Below are 21,507 nucleotides of genomic sequence, written 5' to 3'. Positions count from 1 at the left end.
AATTTTCTAAAATCCATGCTTAGAAAGCCCAAAGGAGCTCCCAATGTAATTTTGCATCTACAATGTGACATTTGCCCCATTGAAGAGACTATTTTTAAAGTGTTTGCTTTTTTGGGTTCGTTTTTGGACCTCTTCTGCTCCAATAGATTACCAACTAATGTTAACCGAGTTTATATCGCTGGAATGTAGTGGCTGAACTCTCTGGCTTAGACATGTCAAATTTTGGCTACATCGATATGGCTTGTGGGACCGGTCATTTGCAATGACTAAGGGACGCTCGGACTTGATTAAGGAAGTAAGCCTAAAGCAATGCAGGAAGTCTATTGTAACATCTTGCCTCAAACGTTCATGGATCCAGCAATATTTTGAATGTTAAGAGGATTTTGGTTTTGACAACCCCTGTATGCTCGCTCACTTTTTTTGAATCAGAGATCTGGTATTTTGAAAACTGCTCCATATACAGTGAATTAGTATCTGTATAATTATTTTGCTTGTTTGATGTGCAGGGCTTCTGAGGAGACCAACTGCCATTTCCTATTGTTATGCCCAAGTATGCTGTACTAAGATCATAGTACGTACTACCCATATTTAGATGGAATAACATCCGTAGGGTAGACTATGCATTTTATTTTTGCTCAACAAGTAACAACCAATTTGTGATTTTGAATGTGATTAAGTATTCGCACAGGGCCTGGCTCTGGAGAAAGAGTGCAATTTAGTCCGATAATGAACTATTTTAACATGTTTCTCAATGTTTTTTTAATGAGTAGAGCCGTTTTAAGGATCGCACTTAAAAGAAAAATGATGATTGTTATTTATTTTGTATAAAGTGCTTTGATGGTTTTTATATACAAAAAAAGCTTCTTTTGATTGATTATACTTTTCAGAGGGCCTACAAGCAACTCAAGGACAAGTAAGAACTTTGTGAAACTATTTTAGAAGAGCACCAATAGCAATTCAGGGAAAGCACAACCCAGTGTTGCATTTTTTCCGGCACCTGTGAATGGGCAAGAACTGGGTGATGCAGTGTTAGGTGGATCCGGTACTTGCCCATTTTCGGGTGCCGGAATCAAGGTCCTCCTCATCCCCATTCTGCCCCATAGGGCTGGATGGGGACGTCGGATGTACCTACACATGCAGAGTTGTGCCAGGCGGGCTGTGAGGCACCCGCGAACACAGCCCGTAGTATGGCGGTCCGGGAACTACGGTACCGACATGCTTACCAGTACCGTAGTTCCTGGACCGCCATGCTTGTAATGAGACCCAATGTATTTCAAGGTAAGTAAGGAACCTCATACTTTTCAGAGGGGGTACAAGCAACTCAAAGACAAGTATTAACTAGACTACTGTTTGAGATCTGTATAAAGCAGATCAGGGAAAGCAAAACCCAAAAGTACACTTTAAGAACACACAAGGTAGGTAAACCCTATTGGTAAGCTTTTACAATCATTCACTTCAGCAATGATAAAACAGTACCAACACGTATTACTTATCAAAAGGGGTGAAAACACCAAAGTAATATAACTTCTAGACTTTTTAATGGAGCAACCAGCAACTTAAACTTCTAGACACCTTGTAAGAATACAGTTCCAACACGTACTCATTACAGTTACAACACATACTCATTTACAAGTATTCTTTTACCCTTGTTATATTTTCAAGACAGAAACCTTATCAAAGTTCTTCCCTAGTCTATAGCATGAGTTTCCTCAGAGGCAGAAGAGAGACCCGAGGTGTCTAGTAGCCAGCTGTAGGCCGGTCAGGATAGGTTCAGTTGCAGGAGAGTCAGAGTTCCAGAGGATATTGCTTCACTCAAGTATTAGCTTCAAAGTTAGTTCAGTGTGTTCAGGGACTTCACATAAGGCTCCCTATATGCATTCCAGCATTAGGCTTGGGCGAATGGTATGGGAACACTCCCAACCACACAAATCACCCACTGAGCCTCACAGGATTCACACAAGACTTAAGATAAGTATTACCCAAGCCAACACAGTACCTAAGAGCTTTTGGGTGGATGCCTTCAGGATGCAGCAGCACATGATCTGTTCCTTGGGTTCTTGGTCTGGAGACTGAAGAAATGGACACTGAATGAAAACTGGCAGCATTCATCAAGAGGGGAGGCTTCCAACAAAGTATTCTTCTCGGATTCTCGTGGCTCTGGATTTGGCATCCTTTTACAGAAGCCAGATGAACAAATATTGCCCATCAGATTCTCTTCACTCTTGGTCCTGCACTCTGGTGAGGGGACTTCAGGGATTCGAATTGTGTCTCTCGAGGTCCAGCAGGAGACCAAAGTTTCAGCAGGATTGGGACTTTGGAAGACCATGCCCTGCACTCAGGTGCGAGGTCCCCTGGTATTGGCTGTTTGCAGCCCAGCAAGGTCGCAGCATGTCGAGGGATGGCACATTTTGCAGGTATTCTATAGACTAGTCGCTTGGAAGGTAGGATTACAACAAGCTCCAGGTACAGAGCAGGCTCTCCGGTCGCTGGAAATCACTACAGATGCATTTTCTTCATCCTCCCTCTTCGGATTTTGTTCCAGTGGTCGACTTGTCAGCTGCTTCTAGGATCAGAGTATTTATCAGTAACTAAAGCACAACTTCTGCAAACTCTCCCTACAGTTTACAAAAAGAGGCGGTCAGGCTGACCAATCATAACAGACAGCCCCTCCCCCTCTCCCAGTTGGAACTGGTTCCTTTCAGGCAAGGTGAAAGACAAAGAGCAGCTGAGTTTTGGACTCCTCCCTCGCTTCCTGCCTTCTCCGACAATCTGGAGCCTCTGCAGGGAATACAAAGGATTCCCGCCGAAGCAAAAACTTCAACCAAGGTCTTTCCCACCTAGAATGGCATAAGACGACCTAGGAAACAACAAGCAAACAAGATATGGCAAACAAGAAGTAGTCCAACATTCTAGCAGACTGGTGATCCTCTTGTGCATTACCAAGGCTGATTTGACAGTGTGTGAGTAATGATGACTAAAAATCATAAAAATAGTTTCACCGCCACCAGCCACTCAAGTAAACTTGCAATTTGAACAGAAATGTTCCCCGGTAAGTAAGAAAGTGAATACATTGTATTCCCCCAAATCTCCACATATGGTGGGGCGGGGTGTGCTGGCTCACTATACAAAATGTAAAGGGGATGTTAATCCCAGGTTACTTCTTGGGACCAGTACTTCACTGAAGATATAAGAGAAAATGCTAAGGGAAGCCCCAAGGGGCAACTCAGCCTAAGCACAAAAGCTATTGGAAACTAACTCCAATCATACACTATGGAGAGATATAAAAAGGTCACCCATAAAGAGTTAGACAGGTGAGGGGGAAAAAGATTCCCACTCACCTAGGGACAAGGTAAAATAATTACTAAGTTCAAGCAAAATGTTCCGAAGTTGAGACAGGTCAGGAAGATTATTCACATTTATGAAAATCTTAACTAAGAATGCATATTTATATTATGTAAAATGATTGTATTTGTTATTTATGTACTTGTGCTTTTATGACTATTGTGTCTCAAAGCTGGGAGGATGAGGGGCTCAGTTAAGCACACATAGCACTCTTAACTCAAGTTAAGACAGAGCGTATACAAATAGTTATATACACCTTAAACAACTCTCATCAGTTAAAAACCACAGGTAAGTAACACACTAAATAGGCATTTCTATTATAGACCTTTTCCTTTTGGGTTTTTCTGGGTATAGAGCATCAACACTTTAGTTTCAAACACAGTTCGATCAGTAACCCAACACTGTCGCGTAGCAAAGCAAGTAAAGGAAAGACAAGCAGTAATGCAATTTGAAAAGCAATATGGAGAAGACAGGTATTACACAACCTCGGCTTGAAACACTTGTGTATAGGCGCGTTATAAATGCCATATCATATCAAAACATTGTAATTAGAAGGTTCTACACTTTGAAAGTCCTTTCCTTGCTACAACAGATGAGGCCCAGTGCCCTTCGATTCACAAGTCCCAATAAAGCGGAGTGTGGCAGACGAGTGTGCAGTCACTGCAGAGCAGTCTTTTTGCAGTTTTTAGCCTTGGAGGCAGAGTTGTTCCCTGCTGGTCCTACTATAACCACCACCAGACGCGGAGCGCGCTGCCAAGTGTGACAGACGAGTGTGCAGTCAATGCAGTCCATGCGAGGACTGCGAGCACAAGACTCAAGAATGATACAGGTAACTTTGCGCAAGCACTACCTTTGTGAAAATAGTCAGCAGATCCAACATCTATGAGGATACGCCATGTGGCGACTGTGGGAACACTCCTTTGACTCACTCGGTGGACTTCTTTGAATTTCTAATCTCTAAAACAACGTGTGGGGACTGCAGGAATACTCCTTTGACCCACACGGTGGAACTTTCTGAGCTGTCGAGTAACTACTTACTATCCAAAACATAAGAACTGTAATTGCGCAGATCTAATATCAACCGTATACTTTGGACCATAATATTTGACTGCTGAGCTCCTGGTTGGTGGGTCGCGTCCCATCCATTCACACGGTAGTACGTTTCCCGGACTCTGTCGCTGGCTGTCTGGACTCCCACGGACGGTCGATGGTGCGGATTGGTGGGGCCCGCTCCGGTGATCGCATTTTTGGGTGTGCGTGGCCCCCGAGTACCGCGTAGACAGATGCCGGGGGATTGCAGGAGGCAAGTGTACTCCTCTCACTCCTGGTGGCCACGCCTCCAAATCCACCCGCAGTGGATAGACACCCGGAGAACCACTGAATAAACCATAAACTGCATGGCAGAACAGCAAGATAATAAACAGCATGAATCCTCAGTTGGACCTCTTACACGACACAGAGTAAAATCCACTGTATATGCTTCTCCTCAAAATTCTGTAATCTTGTCAGAGAATACAGATCATAGAAAAAAGCTCCCCAGCTAAAGTAAAAAAATATATGAAGATACCTAAAGAGGGAATGGATAATACTAGGCAAATCAGTATAACCCAACCAACTGAACATGCACAAACAAACTCCCCCAGACTACTTTCAAACAAAGGGGGCCCACCGCAGATAAATAATCGGAACACAGAATCTGGAAAGAAAATGAGCAAAACTCCCAAAGTACGGATCCAGTTAATGACTAACGCATTGGGAGACAAATGCAATAACACCGTCCGAAAATGAAAGAAGGGTCAGGACGCTGACAATAGAACCAAAGGAATATGATCAAACACCAATCCTGAACAAAAAAAAAATCAAAAAATATTGACCAACTGAATAACAGCAAGTCAAGTTTCAAAGAAGGTCCGATATCTCTTTCTGCTGATTGACAGTCAACTCCCTTGATAGACATTTAACATAAATCAAATTTCTTCCCTCAAATTGCAAAGTATATTTGCTCAATCAAATGAACATCAAGACAAAACAGGATGGTCACAATCGGTCTTTACTCAAAAAGATAAAGCTAAAATAGCCAAACAAAAATGGAAAACACAATACGATCGTCAAACAAGATCAGAACTACATGATTTTTCACCGAAATTCGCGACTAACCGACGATTAGAGAGATAGTCCCTAGACCTTATTGGAACTTCAGGAAACTGAAAGGAAAGCAATAAGAAACAACAATGAATCAAACCACCTAGATAAACTTGAAATTCGCTGTTTTGCCATCTGTAAAAAGCTACCCAACAGTGAGTTTACAAAATCAAGCCCCACCTACAAGTACTCCGATCTCAACGGAGAAACAAAGACCACACCAAGTACAGACCACCGACAAATGCAACAAAGAACGCTCTCTTGACTACTCCAAATGCTCATGTCAGCCCACAGAATCCCCTCAGCATGAATCCATTCCAACATCGATGCTGGACCTGTAGAATATGCTAACTGCCGTAACGACACAGACTATGATTCCCTAAATGAAACTTCTTGAGATGCCTCTATATTTGCTTCATGAACAGGCAACCATATATATTCAAAGCAAAAAATGCATTAAGTACTCATGATAAAAATACAGAATGCCTCAACATTGAGGCAGAAACCAGCATGTCATGGCAACTACGGCTAGCAGATTCTGCAAGAAATGATCGGGCTGATAAAGCACACCTTACTGATGCCCTACTCGCGATGATTAACACCCATAGCACAAGAACAACATTAAGAACAGAGGGAAATACCATACATTGCCAAACCACTACTGATAGCTACGCACAAATTGAACAATTGGCATGGACACCAAACAATCTTGGCAGTGACAAAGTACAAGAGAATAATACAATTCAAACAGCAGAAGGTCTGCTGATTGACCTAACCATGGATGTTAATAAGTCTCAACTCTCTCAAAGCATCCACCTTGGCCCAACCAAAGATTTGACGAGCAAAGGAGATGTTGTAGATCAAAATAAGGAAACCCTATCTTTGATCAAACACGGCCGAGCATACAAACAAAGCAGACTAAAATGAACATAAGGAAGCAACTAAAAAAACAACAAAAAGGATCTAGAGCCTTCATACGAAATCTAACAAACACATTGACCCAAACGATGAAAGATCAACAAAGGACTAAGACTAACTACTGAAAAAAACAATTGAAACGGAAGATACTTCTATGCAACAATGCAACAAGATAGTGGCTTCCCAGGAAAGCTTACTTACAACACGACAGTCAGTATCTGAAGTTGATGTAGCTACTATAGAACGTTTAATGAATCTGTCTACATATTCTAACGAAGACATCGAGGGTAATGAACACCACCACACCCAGATAAATGAGTCTTCTTTAATAGTACTAGACTTCTATGAACAAAGCCACTCAGGACACCAGAGTGTAATTAATCTGGCCTGCAAAGACATCTCTGACTTAGAGCTAAGTCGTTTTAATACTAGACCCGATTTACATGAACCGCCTCCCAAAGGTCCCCCCAGATGTTACACTTACTCCTGAAGGCCCGAACGAGCACCCAGAGGCAATACTGAGACTTCTGCAATTTATCGACCCTCGCAAGCAAAACAAACGCAAAAGGTTAAAACTTGGAAGAATGGAAAATCTCCTAAATAGGACAAATACCTTGCTCCTTTCTTCTGAAAATAATAAAATCAAAAGATATTCAATTAATCGAATTCATGGAAACAAGACTTGATCAGATCTGGATAGATTGTACCTTGATTAAAATACATCTGATTGAATCACACAAAAAGGACATCAGAAAACTAGGGTTCAAAATAATGATAGAGGAGATGGCCGATACCATTATGGATGATGAACGAACAGATCTAAATCCTGACATGACGAACAGATCAATATGCTCAACTATAAGTAGCTACGAAAGTGCCTATTCCTCAGACATCCAGTTATAAAAACCAGACTGACCACCGAGAAAATCTCAGTAGAAAATTTCACCAAACCAAACAATACCCCCAGATGGCAAAACTTCCATTTTGGAGAGATATGAGCAAAACCCCAAATCAAAAGAAGATACGATCTCAAGAACAGCATTAACCACGAGCAACGGTCAACAACCAAACCTAGAGGATTTGCTGATGGAACACCTGTGGCAATTCTCATTTATACAATAAGTAAAGACGGGAATTTACAAACTCCCAAATCATGTGTCTCCAAGAGACATGGATTCACCAACAACCTATATGTGAAGGATTCACCACATATATGAACCCCGCAATTTGCAGGAGAAAAGGACGTCCATCTGCAGGTTTACTTACTCTCATTAAGCTAGGTTCCCAACTTTAACTAATAGAATACAGGAACATAAACCCATGTGTTCAAATTACAATACTTCAAGATCGGACAACTGGAAATGTCTTCCATTATGAAAAACCAAGAGCTACTAAACCCCACCTCGGAATAATCAATGCATACTGGAACCCTAGAAAGATAAAAGATGAGATATTCATAGACTCACTAACAGCCATGGACGCAACTACTTTGAAATAACCCCTTGTTGATTTTATCATATGCGGTGACTAGTATCCATCTGCACAACCCGACGGGCTAGAGATGGAAGACCATATGTTAGAACATGGTGCTCTAAGATGGTCCAAAGAAATGAAAGATAGAAACATGGAACGTCTAGATGCACTCGATCCAGCCACAAAAAAGCCCACTCCGACTTGGACAAGGGGCAACATTATGGGAATCCCTGATTAAATCTACAGTTCCAGTCGTATAAATGAGCGCCTACAACGAAATGTTAACATCCATTCACACCATGGTCATCACTTCATTATGATTCGAGCATGGTCCACAACTAGATAGTGCCCAATCAGAACGAAACCTCCGGAGATGGAACTTAATACAGGCACAAATAGCCTTTTAATTGCACATCATCTTGAACAGGTTCCAGATACATTTATGAAAACACAGATGGAAGATACGGGGAAGATCACTTATGAATGGATCTTACATAACTTCAGACAACAATCCGCAGCCAAGAATATACAGAAACATGATTATGGACATGCCTATAGTAACCTAATGGCTGCGAGAAAAAAAGAATTAAGAAGGAAGCTGAAACAATTCAAGAAAGATCCACCTGCAGGGAAACAGGCCAAGATTAAAAAAAAGCCAAGCAAAAACATGAAAATTGGCTTAAAACAGCCAAAATGACCCTCAAACAGAAAGATGCAGAGATTATGCTGAGGGCAATGACTTCACGGAATACTAGGAATCTATGGAAGTTATTGAATCCCCAAACCCCGCCGAAAGACAAGATGATACGGGATGTACAGGAGACCAGTTGGACATCATATTTTGAAGAACTATACAAGGAAAGACCCTCCACAGGAATAAAATCTAATTCCAATCAAAGAAAAATGGTCATTTGCATGAGAGCCTGCTGAGATAACTGCCATTCACAACCTAAATGTCTCCCGTGCACCTAGCCCGGGCAGCCTCTCAAACTACATCAAAAGAAATCCTGACATCTGGGCCGCCTTTTGTGCGCAAATCTTTGAAATCATAGATCGCACAAATCAACTACCTACCACGTGGCAATTCTAATCCCAATATACAAACAAGGTCCAACGAAAGAGCCAGAGAACTATAGACCAATTGCCCTGTTGGATCCTCTAGGGAAAATGTTTGCCAATCTACTGTTAACAAAATTTAATAACTGGGCCATCTCGGCAAAGAGACAAGCAATACAACAAACTGGCTTTGTTAAACAAGTAGGGACGAATGTCAATCTATTTATCCTGAACTTGTTAAAACATGAAGCAATAAAAGCAAGAACACAAACATATGCAGCATTTGTCAACTTGCACCTTGCATTTGACAAGATAAACCGAAACATTCTATGGGACAAACTTGAGAAACGGGGTTGTCCAAGAGATACAATAGAGCCAGTCAAGTTACTCTACTCGAACACCAGAGTCCAGATACGTATGACCAAGGATGGTCTAGTAACTCAGCCAATTCGAACATGGAATGGCCTGAAACAAGGATGCCCTTTGGCTGGATACAAGGATACTGTCATCTTCGCAAAAACCACTCGAGGTTTACAAACTGCATTGAACAAACTACACGAATAAATGACAATCAATGAACTTGAAATAAATGTAAAGACTAAAATCATGACACTACGCAAAAAGGTAAAAGGAAAAACCACCACCCATTCCATCTTCAAAATAAAAATCGAGCAAGCCCAAACGATTAATACTTAGGCGTATGGATTAACCAATGTCAGACAGAACAGTACTGGATAGGACATCTCAAATCTAAAGCTCATGCATTGGCAAGACAAGGGCTCATCATACATAAGAAATTTGGGCAGTTCTCTCTTAACCAGTGGTCTCGTTCTAAAGGCAAAAGGTGGCAGCTATATTGACCTATGGTGGCAAGACCATGATAAACAGACACGTGCATATGGGAAAAACTGGAGCGTATATTTTGGAGGCAGGTCTTCGCTCTCCCGCAATCTACCCCCATGCCGCGTATTAGATATGAACTTGCCCTACAATCCCTTCCGTCTATCATAAGATGGAAGTAATTTGACCTCCTTAGAAAATTGAACAACGACATCATACCGCCCTTGACCATTCTTCAAACAAAATCTGAGAACGTCAATGCCACTGCTTTGATAAAATGGAAAGAATTAGCAAATATTAAAAGAACTGAAAGTGATATATCAATGGATATGTTGAACAAAAGACCGCAAAGAGCAAAAACACACCCTGCAAGATCTGATTGGGTAATGACGCAGCACCTTAAAAACAAATCCAAACAAAATTTAACCTGTGAGGGCGAAATAAGAGCTTTAAATCAAATGCCACACTATCTCAACCTATTTCCAGACCGGGTGATTTGTGATACTTTCATGAGATTGCGATGAAACATTCTACCTACGCAAGAAATCATAGGAAAAACAAGCCAGACACAAGACTGATCTGGTGGGCAGATTCTGCAAGAACACGGAAACAATTGAAAGCATCTACCACATATTAATGCAATGGCCAGTCCTATCTGAAAAACGCCTTCTCCTCAGCGAAATGTACCTCAGCACCACAAGCAGCTAGACGCCAGAAAACGATGGTCACTCATACTTCTGGGTAACAATAGAAAAATGGTAACGACCATCATTCGCTTTTGGACAGCGATATTGACAAACAATGGACAAATGAACTGAAATCTTACAATCTAAAGTGAAGAATGTATGTATAAATGTAAGGTTTAAGATGCGAACCACACACATTTTAATACAAAAATAGTTATTTTTGGGTAGCTAGGAGTGTTTACAAGTCTGAACAAGTTCTGTCTAAGCTAACAGCCAGTTTGTAAGTGTTCTAGAGTTAAGGAACACTAGGATTAAAGTGCTTTGGAGACCCTCTACCAATTCTACCACTTTAAGGGAAGCCCAGGGGAGGATCCTTGACCAGAACTCCACGACCACAATTGAGCAACGGAGAGGTAGGGGTAAGGATTTTATGGCTGTTAAACCCTATGCTGGAGGATGGTAGAAACAGGTTTGTTAACTCACCTCATGTACTCCAATTTGCACAGGGACCACTGGTTCTGGAAATCACTGGACCTCTTGCTTTGTGTCTTTGTTCCATTGGAGATTAGGGCTCACTGGTGCAGAAGTCGCTTTCAGGGTCAGGATTTAGGGCTGGCTAATTGGGGGTTCTGTGCTCTGGCGATACTGCTCCTGCCACTGGCCAGCTGGACGACCACCATGTTGGTGACCTCAAGAGGACTCCCAGGATACCATGCAGGCAGAAAACCGCTATGACCACTGCAATCAAATGGCAAAAGTCGAGACTTGTGGCAGAAACAAAGAAGCTGGCCCTGCAAGACTCCTTCGTGCCATGGAGGGAGCTGCAACTGCAGAGGGAGGCCTCTTGTTTCATAAGTCGAAGGTCTGTGGAGGTTCAAGTTCGAACTCTGGATGACAACAGATGCAGCTGACCGGCTTCTTTCGGGATGCTTCTGAAGGCTTTCAATGGCAGGCTCCTCAAGCATGGGTCGGGACCTCTTGTTCCCACCGGTCCAGGGGGCAAAGCACTGATGAAGGCCTTCTGGAGATCAGTAAAGGAGCAGGGCTTCACTAGGACCATCGACGAAGACAATGAGGGATGGCTCTAGCATCGAATTTCAGGTCTTCAGTGAGATGCTCCTATAAGGGGTCTTGGGTCTGATGACGATCTGATGAATTGCTCTAATTCCAAACTCGAGTCATCTCCAAGTCCACCAATGGTAAGGATCAGCACCATTCAAAAAACTGGCTTGGGCTGTCCAATTACAGACAGCCCTTGGCCATCACTTCTGCACAGAAAAATAAGCACTTTGCCAGAATGTGGACTGGGCCCAGGCAGTCACAAACACATACTGCCATTGAGACTTTGTCCCGGAAAGCACATACCATGTTTAGCGAATCCAGCATTGAGATGGCAGGAAAAAGGCAAAATACAAGATAGCCAAAGAACAGGGCGAACCCTCATGGCATGGCCATTTTCGCATATATGGTACTCTAAAAGACATAATACTGAAAAATGCAAAATGCACGCGAAAATTTAAAAACACAGGGTAAAAAAATATCCACTACCACCAGCCCTTCTTGGCCACATCATGCAAGTAACCAGAAAGTTGTAAAAGACAAATTTAAAAGCATACAATTTATCCCTACCAGAACTCACTAAGGTAATGTGCGCAGTTTAAAATAAACAAGGGATTTCACAATGGGGAACAGAGTTTCTCTGCACGAATTGCCAGAAGGACTGATCAGTGTCTCTAAAACCCATGAGAAAGATAAGCAAAGCATAAATCCGAGATACCATGCTCACATTAGACACTGCTAGTGACCGCAACTGGTAGTGGCACAACTATGGCACACCAAAACACCTCTCAAACTGTAAGCTAAACATCATTTTACCACAGAAGATAAAGTATTATATTTTTAATAACCTCCTTTGTGTTGACACTCCCTTATTGAATGTCCTATGTGTTGTTCTACAATTGAGGCACCCTGCTTCGCTCTGAAGTGTTGCCCTTGACTGATCTGCCATCGCTACCATTAGGTGAGCTGGGGAAAGCCCTGTTGCCCAAACGTGGGGAAACTACTTCCACACTGTAGAGAGGGTCAAGAGAATCTGTCCTAGCACATCCTGAAAAGAGACAGGATGTGTAGGATTTCGCACCTTGAAACACTTGTGTATAGGTGCGTTATAAATGCCATATCATATCAAGAGTGAAGGATAAGCGTCAGAGCAATAGTCTCCAAAGCAAGGCAAATCTTTCAACCAAGAGCAATGACAATGCATTGGTTTCTGAAAAACTTGAAAGGTACATTAAAACGAGTGTACATTTACATTATGTACTGCAGCAACCCATTACAAATGCTCAGGGTTGGGTAGAAATAACGAGATAGGGCTGTGGCGTGGATTAAAGACTAACATCTTTGTACATCAAATCAAACCACGCTCCCACAGAAGCTGCATCACTATTATGTGGGAACTGCAAAAGAAAAAAAATACTACACACCTTTTGTTCGAGAGGTGACATCTTGGCCATATTCTGGTCTGTCTGCAAACTCTCTCCTTGAATTTGATCACCTTCTCTAGGCAGGTCCTGACACAGCAAGCATGTCCAATCGTCACTGTGGCGGAAATGAACTTGTTAAACGCAGGCATGCATAGTACTACGCATACCATACTTCGGCTTGACAACCTTTTTAAAAGCAGCCATCATCTAGAGATGGCCATCGTTCTATCTACCACTAGTGAACACAGGTACACCTGCAAACTATAGATGGCATCACAGCCACCATCTTTCTGAACTTAGGCAAAAAAAGAAGCCCACATCCCAGAGAGTTAGCAAGTCTATTGCAGTAGCTTACACAATGCACCCGCCCTTTACCAGACATGCACCACAAGTGATCACAACCTGCTGAAAGTACCTTGGAGGCTCCTGGATCAGAGGAAGGTGGCAATCTGCGTGGTAGTGCATTTCACATTCTTTGCAGGTCAACAGCACCCCAGCCATCTGGCAAACATTACAGCTCGCAACTGAACCCTCTGCAGCCTCCACAACCATTTGGAATGGTGGGGCATCTGAAGATGGCCCATCTCCAGCATTTCCAACAGCAGGAGCAGAGTTAGCATGAATCAAACTCTCTACAGGAGAAGCGCTACCAGTGTTGTTCATCTCGATGGCCTGCTCAGTGGGAGGTTCAATGCCAGTCTCCATGGCCTCCTCCTGAATGTTTAATAAAAACAAATAAACAGGTAGGCAGGAAAAGTTACTTAACATACAATGGACTGAAAACTCAATATTCACAAGCAAAAGAAGATTAGGGAAGTGTGTAGTAACATTTTCAAGCTACAGAACCCGCAAGGTCCAACTACGTAGAAGATAAGCTTTTAAACTGCCCCCAGACATTAGAATTGAAACAGTTGCCATGAGAATTTAGAGGATTAACTGTTCAGAGCAAAACGTGGACAAATTAGTAAAGAAAACAAGTATTTTGAAACTTGAATATCCATTTCATAGCATGCTTTTTAGCGATGTTTAAAAGTTGTGAACATTACCTCCGAAGGGTTCTCATCTACTTAGTAATTAGTTGTTTCAATGCTAGCAAATGCGCGCAGTCCTGATGGTTCTGTTCATTCCCCTGTCCTTATGAAGGGCCCACAATAGTGGGCTGAAGTAGCAATAACACTATTCAACAACGTCCTAACCTTCAGCAAGGTGCAGATTCCTGGCCAAGGGGCAGTTGTCCTATTGTAGAAAAAGTGAGCGAAATTTCACCAAGTAAACATATAGCAAAGGTGCTTGGTAAATTGCTATTAAACATAACTGTTCTGAGTGTTTGAGCTCCAATGAAGCTTGTGGCTGCGCCTTTGTCGCCATCCCAGAAGCCAGGGTATGGTTTACCTTCGGAGACTCAGCGTGGCTGTTGCTTGAAACTTTCTTCCTTGGACTCGTCCTGCAGCACCCTGATTCAGTTCATCCAGAGTGGAGATCGTCAATGGTTTGTCATTTAGCCTGTGTCCCTTGTCACCATTGTGATGACCATACTGGGATAACCACCATACAATGTCTTCAACCACACTGCTACGAAGTGTCCAGTTCTCAAGAGTGCATCTGTGGGCTCCTCAAACACCACCTCATGCCATTACAACCAAGCAGCCTTTAGTGGATGACCCTGCCACAACCATTGCAGCTGCAACGTCTTGATACTACTTAGCAAACTCTCCAATTACACAACGCCAATACACCTTCAATATATTTTAGCGATTCTCTGATATTGCCTGGGATCTTGGTTCCTTCCCTCTGCATCTTCAGTTGCAGACACCGAGCATCATGTGTTACTGCACCACCACTGGCTTTTGATTTGGGGGGCATCTCGCCACAATGTTGAAGTCTGTACTGCTTTGCTGGCTGACTTCGCATTTGGGGACCCTTCATCCTCTGTAGAGTCATATTTCTGCTTCTCCGAAAGAGGGCTCTGTATGCAGACCCCCACAGCTTCGTCCACAGAGTAACACAGGGCTATTGGAAATCATTGTAAAGTGCTCAATCAATCACAGAAAATCTAAAGTGAATTACTTAACCAACTGAAGGAATTTGAACACTCGAGACACAGTTGGGTCACCTTTTCTGAAAATACTACTTGTGACATGTTTACTTACATGTAAATTGTGGTCATCTTTATGCACATTTTTATATAAAGAATATTTTGATGACCAGATTTTCTTTATACCTTCTGTTATTGTTGCTTACTGCACAGGTTTACACTGCATTTGAATGCATTTTGCTCCTGAAGAGTTTGCCTTGTATGCTCAACCATACTTCACTTGGAGAGAATCTGAAAAAACAACCTGTAAACCAAATTGGTTGATACATCTAGTCACATGCACAAGGTTCAAGTAGCATCTAACGCTATTAGTACCATATTAGCCTATGATATGGACTTCCAAACAACATTTGTAAAGGTTTGTTTGACCTTGGAATGAAAAGAGGTGCAGGGAATTAATGCACCCTATTAAACTATTGCCTTGCCCAGGCTTTTCATATGTATATGTAACCCCTGACCCAAGCAGGGCATTCCTAGGTTGAGGTTACCTATGCTAGGAACATCTGTAATAAAACAAATAAAATGCAACCCCCACCCCCGAAATGGTTGAATGTAGTTTATTTTAGGTGTCAGAACGCAAAGTGCTTTTCTTATGCTGTGAACTGTTCCATCTTTGTGGGGAGTCTCCAGAATGTTGGGAATGTGATGGACAATGGCAGTGACCAGAGACTGTGGACCATAGCGGTTGGGGGAAACAAGGACAAGAAGAAACAGTTAAGATGGTTGGAGGAACCAAAGAGAGATGGAAGGGAGTGCGTTACAGCACAGCTCCTCAGTGACCCGGGCCATGTGAGCTGGACAGCCTGGAAGTAGGAGAGCCAGGGGAGGGGCAGTGGCAGAGGCTCCAGAAGCATGGGTGCTACACTCTGGGGAAGACCCATGCAGCGGAAACCGAGCAGTCTGGGGCAGTACCCAGAAAATTGTCCAGAAGATGAGCAGTCTCGTGGAGGCAGACTGTACGAGAGCCCCGCAGGACCAAGGGTAGAGGGAGTATGCATAATTACACGCATTGGATTTTGGCACATACGGCACGGGCCGGCCTGTTCGCTCCCACTGCCACACAGGCATATGGAGAGTTGAGCCTGCCACACCCACCAGGAAGTGCCTGCCTGGCATCCATCAGCATAGAGCGGTGCAGATGGAGGCGGCACAGGGACAAGTGTGGCGGTTCACAGCACAAGGTCCAAAACAAGCTGGCCAGCACTCTGGATTGGAGCAGAAAATGATGGCGAACGTCCACTATCTGTATCACAAGGTCAGCACCTAGTCGCAGCAGCAGATTATTACTATTTGCATGGTTCTTCTCATAGCTATAGATGGGAGTCCTTTAGGCACCATCAGGCAGTAACACAAGATGGACATCATACGGGATTGTAGAATACTACTTCCAAAGTCTAGGTCTCAGCAAACATTGTTATGAGTGTGTGATGGTAGGTAGTAACAGGCTGCAACTGTCACTTACCAGTTGTCATGGGTGGCAAGCTGAGGCTGGTCTACCGCTCTCACAGAGTGAAAGTTTGGGTTGCTTGAGCCGACCTTTATGGTCATTCGCCGGTCTGATGTGGCCTAGATGGTGTGAGGCTGTGGCTACTTGCACACATGTTTCTCTCCATGACCTCTTGAAGGTGGGGTGGGGTGGGCAGGCTGAGGAGAGCACAATCAAGAACTATGTCCAATGCGTGTGGACTGCCATAGTACACATCTTGCATAACAATCATGCAAGGAAATGTAAGCAAGTTGTTCAAGAATATGAAGTGTCCGTTCACAGCACTTAAAGCCACCCTCCCACCCCACCCCCCCCACCCGCACCCCCCCACCCACTTTAGGTCAAACATCTATGCTTTGTGTGTCCAATGGGAACTCAGGATTGTAGTCCTTGCCTAAAATTGCTCTCTTGCAGTTTGTCTGAGAAAGTTGGTATATGGTGAGCACTCCCAGGCCTGGTGACAAAGTCCAGCCAGCAGGCCAGGGCAGAAATAACCTGGGCTACACAAAATAATGAGAAAGAAAATTGCCTTGGTACCAGGAGGTTGCATTCCCCCTGACCCCTGACCCCTATTAGAATATTTCACTGCCACAATATAAACCACTGTTATGTAAATACCAATTGTGCTATCACAAGTTATATATTTTGTTTACTACATCCAATGACATGCTATTACAGCTCTTCGAAAAAGCAAGCACCAAAGCTTTATAGAAACAATACTATATGGGGATACTTTGGGATTCATTAGATGGAGCGAAAAAGGATCAACACTGAATACAATTCCATGCATAACAGTTTTAGGCAGGGGTGTGCCATGGTCCCTCCCTTGTGTAACTTGTTTCTTTTGGAAACTTTCTTTTGATCTTCATGGTGTCTACTGCTTTTCTTCCAGGATGGGGAAAGACATTTCCTGTTTAATGTACGAAGAGTAACATGATTATCCTCAGACTAGGATTGGTTTGTAGGTAGGTGTACCGTGAGGATTAAGAGAACAGATGTGCAGGGAGTACTCCATTTTATGACAGTCTTGGTTATGGTCTTCCCCAGAGTTTGGTTGAGCACAGTAACAGTCACTCCCGATTCACTGGATCTTGATTCACGAGACTGAGGGTTCCCACCCAGTCTTTTGATCTTGGAAGACCAATGGTCACGGTGAAACACTAGTCTATTATGGGTTGGCAGGCCTCTGCTCTAGGCTTCTAGGCAAGCATTGTATATCGTTGGTGGACTTGCCAATCCCACTGGATACAGTTTTTGTTTCTGTGACAGCTTGCTTCTCTCTTTCTTAATCTCTCTCTGTGCAAGTTATGTTTTATACCGCGCAACATCACATACTGCGTGGGCACTCTGGTGGATCTGTAAAGCAAGAGGATAAGGGGGTCCAGGTTTGGGTGGGGGGGGGGGGGTTAGTAGGACTGAGCGGGAGAAAAGAGCAGGAGAGCTGTGATGTGTTGTGCTGTTGCCAACTTCCGTTCGGTTCACACCATTCGCTGACATAAGGTGTGTTTTTTGGACAGTGTTTTTTTTTGGATGATAGCCATCATGTGCTGTTGTGCGAGGCTGTTTGTGGTTTCTTTTGGTGTTGCAGTGTAGTAAAGTAAATGCAGTTTGTTGTGCTTTAGAGGTATGGTTGTGCTTAGTTCAGAGTTTGAGAGGTGTACACAGAGGGGCAAGTTTTTTTTTAGTAGGGTTGGTTAGTGGCATCACGATTCAGATGCGATCCATGCTGTTCTCCACAATTTTATCTAGATGCGACGCATGCCAATCTTCACAATTCTGTCTAAATGTGACGCAAGGCCAATCTTCACAATTCTGTCTAGATGCGATGCATGTTAATCTTCACAATATTGTCAAAATTCTACCCCATTCATAACTGCCCAAAATGCAAACTGTGGTTGACTAACACAATTGGCTTGATGCAAAGTGTGGTCACCTTAAACATTGAGGCTAGATTCAAAACGGCTACCTTATACAAGTAGGGTAAATGCGGACTATGGCTGATAAGCATAAGTGCTTGGGGAGTAGGATATTATGTACTGAGATAGGTGGGGTAGTTAATGGAGTACAGCAATGGCTGTACCCACTCATATCTACACCACACTTACTGTATGGGTCTGGCATGGATTCACATGCTCATGAATATTCCCCGTCAGGCTAGGAATCCTTGGTAAAGAAAAAATCAGTATCAGATTTGTTTCTGATCTTTCTTTCTTAGTAGTAACCAATCACTGGTCTCTGGGTCATACTGCCCCCAGCCAATGACTGCCCTCTCCCTAAGCCCTGCCCCTGGCAGCCATCCTCAGATTTGGTAGCATGTAAAGTGGCAGTATGACCAAGTGAAGAGCCGCAGAGGGGTAGGAGGGAGGGTTTGCATGTGAATCCATGCCAGACCCATGCTGGAGAACAATAGTTACAGGTAAGTCAGCTGTTCCTTCTCCAGCATGGGGTCTGGTATGGATTCACATGCTCATGAATACAGAATAGCAGTTTACACATGCACAACCACGGGAGGTGGCAAGGCTCAACATTAAGCATTACATAAACTCAACATTAAGCAACTCTTACCTCCTCACCAGGCCCACCTTTAGGCGAACAGGTTGCGCAGCACTGCTTGGCCGACTCTGGACTCCTCCCTGGAATCCCAGTCGACGCAGTAGAACTTCGTGAAAGTGTCCGTCAACCTCCACGTAGCAGCCCTGCAGATGTCTAGCAGGGGCACACCAGACAAGAATGCCGTAGTAGCAGCGATTGCTCTAGTCGAATGGACTCTCGGACGGCCGGGCAACGGTCGGTTTGCCAACCGTTGACAGTGCATGATGCAGCTGGAGAGCCATCTGGAAATTGAAGCCTTCGAGAGTGCCTTCCCTTGATTCACAGGTCCAAAGTTCACAAAAAGCTGTGATGTCTTCCGAAAACTCTGTGCGGTCCACGTAGAACTTCCGCGCTCTAGCTACATCCAGCGAGTGCAAAGTCCTCTCGGCCGGCTACGAAGGCGACGGGAAGAAAACTGGCAACACCAAGGGCTTGTTGAGGTGAAGTCCGACGGCACCTTGGGCATGAAGGAGGGGTGCGTCCTCAGCACCACCCTCGTCTCGTGGAAAGTCAAGTATGGAGACTTGCAGGATAGGGTCTAGCTCTCTCCCACTCGTGTGGAGGTGATGGCCACAAGGAACGCTGTTTTCCACGACAGAAATTTCAACGGTGCCGAATGCAGAGGCTCGAATGGCGGCCCCATGAGCCTGGTCAGCACCACCGTTGAGCTCCCACGCTGGGGCCGGAGCCTTCACCAGCGGGAACGCTCGGCACAGTCCCCTCAAATTCCTTCACCAGGCGATGACCGTCCCGTAATTCTGGTGTAACGGGAAATCGCTGCAAGATGGATATTTATAGAAGTGTGAGCTAACCCCGCCCTGGCCAGCGACAGCAGGTACAGCAGCACTTGAGGGGCCGTAATTCGCAGAGGGTTAATCTTCTGTGCACGGCACCAGACAGAGAACCTCTTCCACTTGTGTCCATAGTACTTTAGAGTTGAGGATTCCCTGGCCTTTGCAAGCACCTCATTGCAGTCTGTCGGGATATCATACCCTCCAAACTCTAGTGCTGCAGGAGCCAGGCCTGCAAGTTCAGTGACTCCGGGTTGTGATGGAGGATGGCGCCTCCTTCAGTCCGGGAAACAGATCTGTCTCAGCCACGCCGGTGCGACGAGGATCATCCTGCACCGGGACCTCTTGAGTTAGTTGACAAGTCAGAGCAGCAATGGCAATGGGGGAATGCATACAGGAACAGGCCGTCGCAAGGGAACGACAAAGCATCGCCCATGCTCCTCGGCTGGGGAAACCTGCAGGCGAACCTCTGGCACTTGGAGTTCGTCGCTGTTGCAAACCTGTCGATCTGGTGTTTGCCCCATCGTTGGAAAAGTCGATCCACTTGATCCAGACGCAGCTCCCACTCGTGGCACGAGCGCAGCTCCCTGCTGAGTGAGTCAGCGAAGACGTTCTTTATTCCTGCTAGATGGAAGGGCACCAGAAACATCCCCTGGGCGACGGCCCAGTCCCACAGATCATGGTCATCCTTGGATAGGGCTGGGGTTCTGGTGCCTCCCTGCTTCCGGATGTAGAACATTGTGGTGGAGTTGTCGGTGACGACCCTCACCACCTTGCCCTTGAGGGACGGGAGGAACGACCTGAGGGCCCAGAACACGGCTCGGAGCTCCAGGATGTTGATGTGGAGTGACCTCTCCTCCGGGAGCCAAAGGCCTCTCGCGTGCAGATCTCCGATGTGCGCTCCCCATCCCTCCAGGGAGGCGTACGTCGTCATCGTCTCCTGTTGTACTGGGGCCTGAAAGTCCTTGCCCACCGCGAGATGCGCATCGGATCGCTTGGCGGAAAGCCTCGTTGAGCGGGATCCTGTCTTCAAAGCTGCCGTCGCTTGTATCCAACAGGCGTCGAGGAACTCTTGTAGAGGACGCATCTGTAGCCTGCACAGGCGCACCAGGTAGATGCATGAGGACATCATTCCGAGAAGGGGCTCGATAGATCTCACCCTGGCCACGTCCGTGGCCAGCAGGTGCTGCACCTTGCCCAGGATGGCCTTCGTCCTTTCCTCTGACGGCGAGGCCAATCGCACCACTGTATCGAGCTTGGCTCGCAGAAACAGTGCAACCTGTGACGGGACCAGGTGGGATTTTGAGTAGTTGGAGAATCCCAGGTCCGTGAGAAGCTGGACAGTCTCCGCTGTGTGTTCGACACAAGTTCTCTTGTCCTTGCACGGATGAGCCAATTGTCCAGGTAGGGGTAGACCTGGATCACCCCCAGGCGCAGCCGCACCTCCACTGGTGCAAGGCACTTGGTAAACACCCTGGGTGCCGACTTCAGCCCGAATGGCAGGGCCTTGAATTGGCAGTGCCGCCCCTGGACTACGAATTTGAGGAACCTTCCACAGCCCCATTCTAAAAGGGCACTGAAGTAAGCATCCTCCAAGACTAGT

At 44.8% G+C, this 21,507-nt stretch overlaps 1 protein-coding gene across 1 annotated transcript in view; it reads right to left on the bottom strand.

The window, feature by feature from the left end:
• The window catches only part of TRIM28 (tripartite motif containing 28), a 980,216-nt gene that overhangs the window by 246,096 nt on the left and 712,613 nt on the right, over window positions 1–21,507 (bottom strand). The window contains exons 13-14 of the mRNA XM_069639014.1: window positions 13,356–13,654; window positions 12,941–13,055 (exon numbers count right to left, since the gene is read on the bottom strand). Of these exons, the coding sequence (XP_069495115.1) occupies window positions 12,941–13,055; window positions 13,356–13,654 (414 nt within the window). The remainder of the gene's footprint in view (window positions 1–12,940; window positions 13,056–13,355; window positions 13,655–21,507) is intronic.

This window comes from Ambystoma mexicanum, chromosome 1q, assembly GCF_040938575.1.
Source record: "Ambystoma mexicanum isolate Mex_15411 chromosome 1q, UKY_AmexF1_1, whole genome shotgun sequence".
Taxonomy (NCBI): Eukaryota; Metazoa; Chordata; class Amphibia; order Caudata; family Ambystomatidae; genus Ambystoma; species Ambystoma mexicanum.
The sequence above is the reverse complement of the archived record's forward strand: the minus strand, read 5'-3'. Positions and strand labels throughout refer to the sequence as shown.